At 42.8% G+C, this 12,651-nt stretch overlaps 1 protein-coding gene across 1 annotated transcript in view; it reads left to right on the top strand.

Annotated features, from left to right (window-relative positions):
* Positions 1–12,651, top strand: part of F13A1 (coagulation factor XIII, A1 polypeptide) — a 57,720-nt gene that overhangs the window by 15,217 nt on the left and 29,852 nt on the right. The window contains exons 4-5 of the mRNA XM_010010309.1: positions 2,028–2,279; positions 8,507–8,625. Of these exons, the coding sequence (XP_010008611.1) occupies positions 2,028–2,279; positions 8,507–8,625 (371 nt within the window). The remainder of the gene's footprint in view (positions 1–2,027; positions 2,280–8,506; positions 8,626–12,651) is intronic.

Genomic DNA, 12,651 nt, shown 5'->3' with positions numbered 1-12,651 from the left:
TCTTTGAGATCCTATCTTGCTCCTACAGACAGATTTACTGGGGAGTGATTCTGCAGCCTCCTCACGGCTGCATGTGATGTACATGACATAGTGGTGCAAAGCCCCCGCCACAGCACAGCTCCTTCTGTCCCCCGTAGGCTCCTACACCGACATGCAGCTTCCAGTGAAGATATCAATGTCAGTTCCTAACCACGTCAAAATAGAAATCTCTCCCCCACTCCCACCATTCTGAAGGAGGGAAGGGAGGTATTCTTAAAAGTAGCACTTGTTAATGGTTTTCAAGCATGTCAGTTCAATTACTTGGTTTGCTCTGCTGCTTTGTTTGAGTGGACTGTTTTTTTTAAAAAAACAATTATGTCAAAACTAGAAGTAAAATATCAACTGTAGAGGCAAGCTGGGTCATACCCAGTTGCACTACAAAGAACAAGAATATGTTCAGCTCTTAGATCGCAATTGTTAGCAGGCGCAAGACTCTCTGCTACCTCTGCAGGCTCTTCTCTCTAGGCTGGCTTTTCTTTGATGGCTTATATTTGAACCATCCAGTGCTTTATCTTCTAGTGTTCTCTATTGATTTTGCTCTTATTCTACTCCTTTTTTCTTCTGTAGTTCTTTGCCTTCTGTTGCATCCCTTGCTGATCTGAATGAGTTTCATGGGTTACAGCATCCCGGGCCAACAGGGCAAAGCAAGCTATTTATGTGAACTGAACATCTGCAAAAGGGAAATTCACATGCACTGAATAATCTCTCAGATGTAGCACAGTGGCCCCAGATTTCTCAGAAACACAGATATTGTGGCAGCTCACAAGCTTCAGATTCAAAGCTGGAGCTGTCCTTTCCCAGAATGTATCTAAGTGTTCAGATCTGGGAATATCTTTAAATCAGTTGTATAAAAATAAGCAAGCAGGAAAATCAACGCCCTTGTGAGTTTAATTTTGAAGTTCTTAAATAGTAGGAATGAAAAATATAGAAGTCTGTCTCTCTGCCATCGTTGTGTTTCATTACCCTATTTTTGAATGAGAGTCTGATTTTCATCCTAAAATATGAAATGAAGAATAGATTTGAGAATGAGATAAGGAACTCAGCCTTCTCACAAGTGTCTTTTCTGTCTACACTGCTGGTTGGCTTCCAGATACAGTTTGGCTCTACCTCACACTCAAAGGGTGGAACCTCACACAACTTTGAATCCTGGCAGTGTACATGTTCACATGTAGCCTATCTGTCTAGATGCTTTTTATAGTTGGCAGAGTAAAATAGGCTTCTCTGGGGTGTGATTACTCTTACTATGAGGTAGACTATCACGTGAAGTACTTCGGAGGTACGTCATACTTCGGGCCACACTGCTTGCAGACAAAGTTTGGCTATCCCGGCCAGATGTCTTCATCTATGCTATTGGTGTCCATGCGAAATAGATGCTTGCGAGGAACTACCATTGGGTATCTGCTGGTGGACTGACTTGGCTTTCCTCCATCTGTGTGGACTTGCATGAAAGAGTGCTTCGCCTCTGCTTCTTAGCACAGTAATGCAGTGAGAAGAACAAGGTTCTTCTCTGCTAAAGGGTCTCAGAGTTGATGTCTGTGCCCCAGTGGGCACTTGCGTGCTACCAACGAGGATGGTGGGTGCATCTAAGCTGGGGAAGGAGTTCTTACATAAACTTACCAGCAGTGTAGCTGATACCAAAGCAAGGAGCAAGCTGGAGTGCAGCTTGCTGCAATAGGATAAACAGTGGTTAGTAAGGAAAGCCTGGGACAGCCCCTGCTCATGCTGCCAAGGCTACACCCCTGGCAGTACCCGAGCCAGTGAGGCTGAAGCTTGTTGGAGCGAGATGGGTGTGGGTGTCTGCACAGGCTGCCTGCTGGGAGGTGTTGCATGTGTTTGTGTGGCTGTACAGCCAACTGACCAGGCACTGTGTGAAGCTATGAGAGAGGGAAGTGGCTTCTACCCACTAAAACTTGCCACCTCTGCTGAAAATAAGGCAAAGAGACAGACAACTGCCTGGAAATTAAGAACCTCTTCATCTCTTTCTCCAGGTCGCTACCCACAACAAAACAAAGGCACCTACATTCCGATCCTAGTAGGTAATGTGCTGAAAGATGGTGAGTGGGGGGCCAAGATTACCCACAAAGAGAACAACTCCATTCAACTGTCCATCATGTCCTCTGCCACCTGCATCGTTGGGAAGTTTCGCTTGTATATTGCTGTCTGGACTCCCTTTGGCATCATCCGCACACAAAGGAACTCAGCAACTGACACTTACATCCTGTTTAACCCCTGGTGCCAGCGTAAGTACCTTATCAAAGTCAAAGGTTCACGCTTTCTGCTGCCAGGCTCATCAGGTTTTGGGAGAGCATGGTCCTGGAAGGAGACCTTAGTACCAAGGAGATTGGAGACATGCTGATTTGGGTCTGGAAATTACATAGTAACTCTGCCAAGAGGATCTGGTGTGGGGCAGGATGTGGCAGTATCCCATACTCTGTCAAGTTACATCACTGACCACCACATTTGGGATTGAACATCTGCAGCTGAAAACCTGCACAAATTCAACCTGCTGTGGCGCCTTTCCGCCACTACATGACATTTGCCCTTATAACTTCCCCTTTACTGGTGACTAATTAGCAGCAACCATGCCCTCTGTGAGGAACAGAACATTTTGCAAATTAGCCCTTTTTTATAACCCAGTGGGTTGAAGAAAAATTTATATTTTTTACATCTCCCCAGATCAGACCTTAGGCTGACAGAACCGTATTTTACCCAATGAACTCAATGCGGCTTTAAGGAGAGGGCATGGAGGACCAGAGAGGTTTGGCTCACCCTTCTGACAGGCTGTAGAACTGTGTCTCAGCTTCTGACACTCGTAAGGCTCCAAGTCATACATATTGCTATATATTTAGGTCAGCAGCTAACTTTAATATTTTCCTGCCACCCTCCCTTCATCTTTAAATTTTTTACCAGAGTATTTGCATCAAATAATCCCATACCAAACAAGGGCCATCCTATCGAGTGACAAGTAAGTTTAGCATTATTAATAGAGCCCATTATTCAGCTGCAGTACTGTCAGTACATCGAATGATTTGTGCTGAATTCATTACTTGCCCTTGGTCCAAGGGAATATAAGCAATGATTAGCTTATGCATTATTTAAGAACATGTATGTTAATGCTGGGTAAAGCAGAGTTAGTTAAGTGAGAACAGGAGGGAAGGGCAGGGCCCAAGGCCCTGTGACACCATGAAATACCTCTGAAGGTAGTGCAGAGGTAGATACCTTACAGCAGCATGCTAGGAGTTTGTTCTAGGAGAGGAAGGAGAGTGTGTAACAAAAAGAGAGGAAGCATTGCTGAAGTTATGACCCGCTGTGAGCAAACAAAATTGCTCAGGGTTTGTGGAGTCATCGCCAGCCTCTCACAGCTCCAGCTAGAGAGGTGCAATTCTCCAACCCAGGGTAGAGCATCCCTTGGTGTTAGTCCTGTGTGTCGTAACAGCCAGTTTGTTAGCCAGCATGGTCACTCTGCAGTGGCTCAGCATCTACTTGGAAAGGGATAAACCCCAAAGAAAAAAGCTTCTTAAATTGCCTCAGGTTGCCTCATGACTAGCATACAACAAGCTAGGGCTGCATGCAGCCTTAATCTGGAGAAAAAATGTGATGTAGGGGGCTTGGCTACCCCACAGTGGTGTGACTGGGACTACACAGGCTGATCAGAGGTGCTAGTCACAGGGCAGGAAGGGAAAAATCAACCCCTTCTTCACACCCCCTTCCCCACCAGCCCTGTCTGCTGACTGATCCACTGCAGTTCATGGCTGGACTCTATGCTCTCCTGTTCCCTCCCTCCCTCGCTCACTCACACCAGAGCTGAATGGGGCCAAAAGGGAACAAGATTAAAACCATTACATGGGAACAAACCCAGAGGGAGCAAGACATGCAGCAGTTTCCTCCAGCAGCAGCAGCCATTAGTCACCGCTAAGCCCAGAGGAGGCAAGTCAATGTCACCCCTGGAGGACCACATTTTCATCCCTTGCTTACATATTCAGGAACCTTGATGGCTCCAGGTCCTGTCCCTTGCTGACTATTGTAGAGTTCGTTTTCTGCATGTTTCCTTTGGATTTATTCTCATTTCTTGCCCCTACTTTTACTCTTAGGTAGTTTGGGCTGACGATTGGCGCTTGTATCTGCCTTTTCCCCCTTTCCTTGTATTAGAAAACCAGTAACTGTCTTTCCATGCTTTATCCTCTGGCTGGAAAAGATTGTTTAGTGGAATGACAAAAGGGTATAAAAACTCAGGCAGTTAAAGTGCAGAGAAAACAATAGTTTGAAAATCTCCTAGACTTGTTTGCTGGGTTAATAGCTAAGCAGAAAAGTCTGAGTGAAAAGCCTCATTAAAAAGAGAGAAGGCTGATGCCAGGAATGAATGGGGATTGGGGATTGTTATAGCAGGCAGCAGAGTACGGGCTCTGTCAGTGTCTAGCGCAGCTTTCCGACTCATCATTTTGGAGAAACATCAATGTGTCAGTATGAGCTTTTCTTTAAGACAGAGGCATTTGTGCCCTTTCTTATTACTCCTTTTCTCACTGTAGTTCAGTGTTGACATATCTTCCCAGCCAGGAATATGGGGTTTTTCCTGCTGTTTCAGAACAAGTTTGAATGCTTTACCAGTCAAGCTACACGGTACTTTGCTTCTAAAATCATCAGATGCTTTTATGTGTTTTAATCCCCTTAGCTACATTTAAGGCTGATCACCAAGAATACTTTAAAGATGCAGATGCAGGGCTTGATTCTCCCAAACGACATGCATCAGCCCCAAACCTGTGAGAATTCATCAAGCTAATGGATTGGGATTTCAGATACTCAGGTGGAATTTGCATTACTTAGTAAGCAAAGTAAAGCCTGTGAGGAGAGGCAGCATCCTTTCTTCAGCCAGCTGACATAGTTGGGAAAATCAGATTTGCTTTTGGGCATGCAGAGCCCTTTTCAGTTCTGAAACACGATACAAATGGCAAGTAGTTAAGGATAACTTCTTGGAGTTTAACTTAACTCTTAGCAGTATGGGACTACATGAAAGCAGAGAAAGGCTCCTTTGATCTGGATACTGTAAGCTCTTTCCAAGGAGGTGCTAACTCCCAGCATCTTTCTGTTGGAGAACACTCAGTGCTTATCAGGACAAGATCTTGCATTGACTTGTGTGGCTCTCACTGTCTGGATGGAGATTCATAGTGCATCTGAGTAAGCTGCAGACTCTCTGAGCTGAGGTGTGCATTTCATTCACCCAAGCATCCTGCAAAGTGCATTATATTTAAGCAATTAAGTATATTGCAACTTTATTGAGTCAATCACACATTTCTTCTGCTTAGATGTCCTAATACAGTTTGAGGATTAGTAACACGTGGTTAACCTTGGACTCCCCTCAAGTGCTACCAGTCATGCAAATTTGGACCAAAAGCATTTTTTTGCATTTATAGCTAAATCCTAAATTTGATCTCTTGTATCATAGATTTCAGCTGGGCAAAATGCACACAGAGATTCATCCTTCTGCCACATTAATATAGGCAAGCTCTAGCTCTAACTTGGTCCTGGGGGTGGAGTGGGTTTTGTAGATAACCATATTTAGCTCTTGAAGGTTTATGCTGTCCTCTTCCAGCAAGGCCCACCCTTGCATTCCTGGATTCCCATGGGAGTGTGTTGAATGGAGGCTGGGTGCTCGGGGCAAGATTGCCACCTTCACCCATCTGCTGGTGCTGCTGTGCTCAGTCACTGCCGTGCTCAGTCACTGGTGCTGCAGTCACTGTCTGTGCTAAAAGATAGAATTTCCAGCTCCAGGCAGTTGCTGTGGTGGGGGTGAGGTTCCCCCATAGTGGCCAGGGTCCCCTCATGTTCATTCACCTTTCCAAATGGAAAGGGCTGTTCTGCGTTCCTCAGCCTTGAGCCTGCATTCAGTGGGATTCCTCTCCTGCAGTACTGTCTTCATGTGAAGTGTATTTTCACCTTATCCATCTTCAGAGAAGCACAGAGGCTAATTTGCTTCTTTGTAGCATTGCTAGTGTCTTAGTAATTTCCCAGGATGAAAGAAGTGGGTAAAATAAAAAACCCTTACACTCCTAGAGAAAAAGAACAAACAAACCCAGCACATTTCCATGGAATTCTTCTGTTTGTCAGATGTGAGCCTCCACTTGCACAAAATAATTAGGAGTTGTACTATGTAGAGCACGCTTAGCATCAAAGTAGTCACAAATGCCTCGTATTTTCTTCTAAACAGTCTCAAGGGTAGTGAAAGCTGTCAAAAATCAAAGCAGCTGGCTTCTCTGGGAAATACAGAAGCACTTTTTACTTTATCAAAAAACACAAATATTTTAAAATAATTGACAGAGAAGTTAGTCAATTTTCATCTGATTTAGCAAAGATCAGGCAGTCTCAAAATAACATAAGCATCTCAATTGATACCAACCAGATCAATATTGATATTTTTAATCCCTGAAAGAAAACAACAGCTGTCAAGAAGGCATATGCACACACTCCACTGAATGCATAACTGTACAGAGGAAGGTGTGAGTTCTTCTTTAAATGCATTCTCTGAACCATTTATATGGATGTGCTTTAAGAAAATTCAAAGCTCAGTGAGGAAATGCACGTAATTGTTCAATCAGCAAATCAGGCAGATCCAGCCTAATGAAACAGAGCCTAGATGGTCTGTAACATCTGCAACATTTTTAGTGGGATGTTATGCAGAACTTGTTCAGAGCTGGGAGCTAGCCCTCAACAAAATATAGAGTTTCATAAGTATGAGAGTCCTTGCTGGCATAAATGACTGCAGCTTTTTGATTCACTGTCAAATTTTAATGTTGTCTTTCACCTGATGGCCTTTAAATGTCATAAACCCATGATCTTCCACTTTGTGCTTGGTTAAAGGTTGATTAGGTCAGGGGTAGTGACAAGTCAATATGGAAACTTCTTGATGTCCCAGTCCTTAGAAGCCTGGTGAATACCACCACTCCACCAAATGCAAAAGTGGGTCTCAGACATGCCCACCTTAGGGAAAACCCGGCAAAACCTGCTGCTTCTCTGCTTGGGTTTGGAAGTGGTTGGCAGAGCCTCTACAACCACCATGTCAAAAGCATAGTGGGAAGCACCAATCTCCTCAAATGCAATAAACACATCTTGCATCTAACACCTGCTTCCCTATCAGTCATTGCACACTAATGTGGAGGTCATTATGTTATATGTCTATGCATAATCCCTCCTGTATATATATCTTCAGAGAAACCCAAACTTCCAGCAGGGTTAGGTGTGTAGACTGTCAAAAGCCTTCATGTAGCTGAAGCCAGTGTAAGTTCTGCCATGATTTTTTCATAAGGCTCAGATTTTAGCTTATTTTCAGCCAAATTGGAGTTTTATGGGCAAATGCAGAAGCTTGTGAGGATGAGGTTTAGAAGGAAATACAAATCTGATTCACATTTCAACAAAATACAAAAAATCAATAGGCTTTTAAAAGTTAAATGATCCTCTAGTAATTTGCAGTGGGATCTACAGTAGTGAGTGGTAGTTTGCCCATATCAAACTACCAGAGGTTATTGCTTCCCTTTAATTTCCTGTCTGGTACCACATTACTGATTTCCTCAAATCAACTAATTCCCATACTATTAAATGTTAAGCTGTATCTCTTTTAGTCTCAAAATACAAAGATCGGTACAGTAAAGAAATCCTCAACTATTGTAACATCACAGAATCACAACCTGCTTTATCCTTACCTGTGAATGTCTGAATGTTTCATGCAATTTGGGGCTATTTATGAATGCTAATAGCGAGCTACTTACTTCTGTAAATCAGGTTTGCAGGGTGAGGGCCCATGTGTATGTTCTTGACTCTTGATATAAGACCAAACTAGGATATATCCTTCGTATATGTTTTGATAAAGATCTCTTCCAATTACTTGCAGTTTTCATGTAGACACTTGAATTTCTCCCCATACTAGCTGGTCAGTCAGGCTACATGGGGGAGGGATAGTCCAGTCAATAACCTACATACAGAAAAAGTCATCAAGCCCTTCTGTTAATACACTATAAAAACTGTATTCCATTTTTTTTAATGCATTACAGATTTTTCTTTAGATCTCTTCACTTGAGCTGTTTTCCATTAACATTAATAGGTTTGAAATTGTTCTTTGATCTGTTTGTGTGGATACAGAATTGCGTCATGGTGCTCCAACTTTTAAATTAGTGGTACACAGTAATCATAAAATTCTTGATAAGATGTGACATTTTAATCATACTTTACAGACCCTGAGAAAGCAGGCAGGAGTTGTCAGCATTTTTGCATTTTACGTGCTTTTAAGTTGTGTAACATATTCCTGACTGGAGTCACTACCTCCTTATTTTTGTGCTCTGTTGAAGCAAGTAGTGCTTTGTTTGATGGAAGAGGGGTACTTTTCATCAAAGATGACTGTATAATATGCTAAGATGTTTTATTTGTCCCATATGAAAACTAAGCAACTGTGTTAACATTTATTTTTGGTAAACTGATGCAGAGGATGCCGTGTATCTGGATGACGAGAAGGAAAGGGAAGAATACGTCCTGAATGATGTTGGTATTGTTTTCCATGGGAACATCAACGACATAAAATTAAGAAGCTGGAGTTACGGTCAGGTGAGCTATTTAGACCTTCCCTGGCTGCTCCCAGTAGGACAGCAAATGAGTTTAACTGACACCAGACTGTGGTCATGACTGCGGGCTCTGGAGTGCATTATTGGTCTCTCCTTCAGAAAGACAAGTGGCATAATTTTAAAATTGTATGAAGTGGGTATATGCCTAATTCAGAAAAGCAATGTTGTAATAGCTAATATTTAAAGATCTTGGTTTAGGGGCGTATTTCAGATATTAAGAGGCTGCCTGTTCAAGGTTGTAATCATTAGCTGAGGTTTCCACAGTGCAGTAACGTTTCTGCTGCTAAGCTGTTGCTGCTTCAGGATCAAACTGATTTAGCGAAAGAGCAGAGAGATTGACTGCTGATTGTTTGACTGACTGACTGATTGATTGATTAATTTTTTAGCAATGGGTCATGTTGCTTTTTGATTCTTCCTTAGCAGTTTGGCAGAAATAATTCTGGTCTTCCTGGGTGTTAGCTTATTACAGGGTTCCCATGATAAACTGATTTAGTCTCAGAGTTTAAATTTCCTCACTACAGTAAGCAAGCGGGGATACCTCTTCCTTTGCTGCCTGGACTTAACAGCATCAGTTTCCAGTGGCCTCTTACAGCCTGGGGGAAACACCCCTTGTCAGGCTGGTGTGCAGTATTGGTGTGCCTTCAATAACATCAGTCTTATTGCTTGCCTATTTTACCTCAATCTGTTTGAAAGCACTAACCAGCCTGAAAATCCCTACGGGATGAAAGAGTTAAGTTGTTATGTGAGAATCGGAAAAGGCATTAATGAGCAGAATCAAAACAAGCAAAACTAACTCTAGCTGTCACTCAGAGGGGCTCCAATGAACGGTTAATGGACATGGTAAACTCTGCTAATCTCACCTCCTGGATTTTCACAACAGCACAATTAAGGAAGTACTGAAGTATTTCCTTAACGCTATGGTGACGGATCCATTCAGTTTTCATGGCACCTCCCTGGCACAGCCTTGCAGAAGGGTCCTTCTTGCTTTACTTTCTTTCCCTCAGCTAAAGACAATCTTAGAGCTTGAACTAAATGGATTGCCAGTGTGCTTGCCCTGGAGAGCTCTTTGAACTCACATCTCTCTTGCTTCCTTATTTAAGGGTACAATTTCATCTTTTTTCCTGCAGCAGCACTGCCTGAGGGAGTTCCTGCCTCTGCACCATTCCTTTGGTTGTGTCAGTGCCGTTGTTTGTGGGGTCTGGCTGTTATCCTGACTGAGATAAAAATAACCCTTTAATTAGGTGTTGATCGGGAGGAATTCCATAAGCTGATGGTGCCTCTGATATGAGATGTGGAACCAGGTCCTGAGGGCAAAGCTGGTGTGCATTTAAGTTGACCAAAAATGCCCCCTCCTGGCCCTTCCTTCCTCCTGCAAGTGCTTGTGCAGCTGTGCAGTGAATCAGACTGGTGATCAGATCTGGCTGAATCAGCATCTCCTTGATTTCTGTTTTGGGTTGTTTGGTTTGGTTTGGGTTTTTTGTTGTTGTATTTGTTGGTTTGTGGGTTTTAATTTTCTTCTTTTCACTGGGTTATTTTTCAGGCTTGCTCTGTTCCTGGATTTGGGATTCACTTTGTGAAAGATGTAAGGGGGAGGGAGAGGAATGAGCGTCTGGAGGTGGAAAGTGCTGCTTAAAGCAGCTGCTGGATTTATGTCCTGAGATGCTAAATTTATGGCCTATGGTGGCTTGGCCTGAAGTGCTTATATTCTGAAAATCTGGCACCTTCCTGACACAAACACCAGCCTCCCTTGAGAAACTGCATTATTTATTTGGTTTTGTTAGGAGGTAGTTCTGTCTGGGAGGTTAGGCTGTTCCATAGCCCTCTGTCGTGTACTTTCATTTCTGTGTCGTCTGAAGTTGGAGGACCTTATTTCCACACTGTGCCATGGTGCACCTTTTGCTGACACTTGCCCATGTGAAAACTGTGGCAGATGCATGTAAGGGGGCCAAGCAAAGAGCTTTAATGGAATCAGTCACTTTGTGTGAGTGTAACAGACATCTCAAACTGCAAAGCAATACAGAAATATTCTTATGGTTCCCTCACTCTCAGTGAGATGGATGATGTAATATTCCTGATCTTACCCTGAAAATTTCCAAGCATTAAAACCAAGCATCTCTCTGATTTTCAGCAATCCTGGATGTTAAGAATAAAAGCGTTACTGTGAGCAAGTTAAAGTACTAACAGCAAGGCCTATATTATGGATATATCACACAAGTATGCACTTTATGTTTGTGATATATAGCCCTTTATGACAGTGTAGGTGAAAGCATAAGGCCACATACAGTCATGGAGGTGAAAGGTATAGGGTCATGTACAAAAATACAGATAGACTCGGGCGTGGTTATATTCTCAGGCTAAAAAATTGCTTTGAACAATGACAGCTGGAAGCTTTAACTCAGGTTGTAAATTAAAAGGGAACATACAGTTCAAAACTGGGTGACTAGTGGGAGATTATTCTCACAGCTGCTGTCTTTAATGAGCAGCATCAACATGAGAGGAGGAAAGGCAAGAAATATGGGCCAAGGAATAAGAAACAACAGAGCAATTGAAACATGGCTGTAATGAATGAGGATGGAGGTGTTCCTTGTAGCATGACAGTGATTCCTTTCTTCTAAGAAAGCATTAATAGTCAGACACTCAGAAAATCCTCAGGGAGTTCAGGGGAAATTTTGCTTTGGAAGAAATCTAGGCACATAGGAATTCTCTAGCTGAGAAATGTCAGAAGCTGGATGCCATATTGGTCATTTAATGTTGGGGGGGTGGTGAGGAAAACAAAATAAAACAGGTGGTCATAGAGTTCTTGTTGCCATCATGAGTTGTGTCATGTCCTCATGGTAAGCTGCATTAGCTTTGCAGCCCAGTGCACAAATGTGATTTTATGGCATGTGCCTTTGGTCAGATCAGACCATAGGCAATGGGGGATCACTTTTGCCTGCAACTGACTGTGAGAAATACAGCCCTAACTCAACTACTGCAAACAGCCCCTTTGATTTAATTGGAAGGTCATCTGTTAGGAACAGTTTAGTGTGAAAGAGGATGCCCACTGAAGGCAAGCCCGACTAAACACATTGTTCTGTAATACAGTGCATGTCCATGTGCAATCAGAACCCCTTTGCCTGTGTGCTTTCTCATGCTTTGTTTTTCATCTGCAGTCTTTCCCAGGTGGCTCTGACAAAGTTCCTTGGTCCTGAATTTGGTTTATTTCTATTTCAGCTTGTGTTGAGCAGACAGTGCCTGAACCTGGCCCAAGTTCACTCACCTGTCCTGGCTGCCTACTGCCGCTCTAGTTCCTCTGACAATTAAGAAGTGTTCAGCCTTACAAGTACTGTGTTCCTATTCCACTCCTCTCTAAACAGCATTTTCAAGCCAAGAATGAGAGCAGGAAACTGATTTAGTTTGATTTAATGTTTTCAAATCCCTGGATAGTGAAGAAGAGCAAAACCGGCTTTAGAGTTAAGGCTACTCTGCATCCTACTGCAACAGTGTAAGGCAGCTAGACTTTACAGCTTGTCCTATCTCTTCTGCTGTTAATCCAGTTATTTCACAAGCATTCTTGTCATTTTGTAAATGCTGAGGTGGAAGGCAACAACCCTGATAGCAATTTCTTTCCTCTTTATTCTTTCTGTATATGCTGGCAAGATCGACAGTGTCTCATAAACTGTAGATGAGAAAGATTTAATTTGCAGGGTAAACTTCTTATTAATTTAACTGAGGTCTTAGACACTGCTGATGACTTGAAGTGTAGAAAGCAGATTTTGATCCTAATGAAAGTGATAAATCATTGGGCCAGACCAGAAGAAAAGTGAACTTGAAGCAGGAAGAATGGCTATGAGGGCTCAGTTTGTATTATCTGCTATGAGGATAATGGCAAGGAGGGTGTCCACAGTGTGGTCATTCACTCAAGATTATTTACATCACGTACCAGTGGAGCAGACTGGAGTCTACCATGCAATTATTCATCTTCCCAGGGATGATGCAATATTAGGAGTAGGTCCCTGGGAAACAATGA

The sequence above is a fragment of the Nestor notabilis genome, unplaced genomic scaffold (genome assembly GCF_000696875.1).
Source record: "Nestor notabilis isolate BGI_N333 unplaced genomic scaffold, ASM69687v1 scaffold4912, whole genome shotgun sequence".
Lineage (NCBI taxonomy): Eukaryota > Metazoa > Chordata > Aves > Psittaciformes > Psittacidae > Nestor > Nestor notabilis.
The sequence above is the reverse complement of the archived record's forward strand: the minus strand, read 5'-3'. Positions and strand labels throughout refer to the sequence as shown.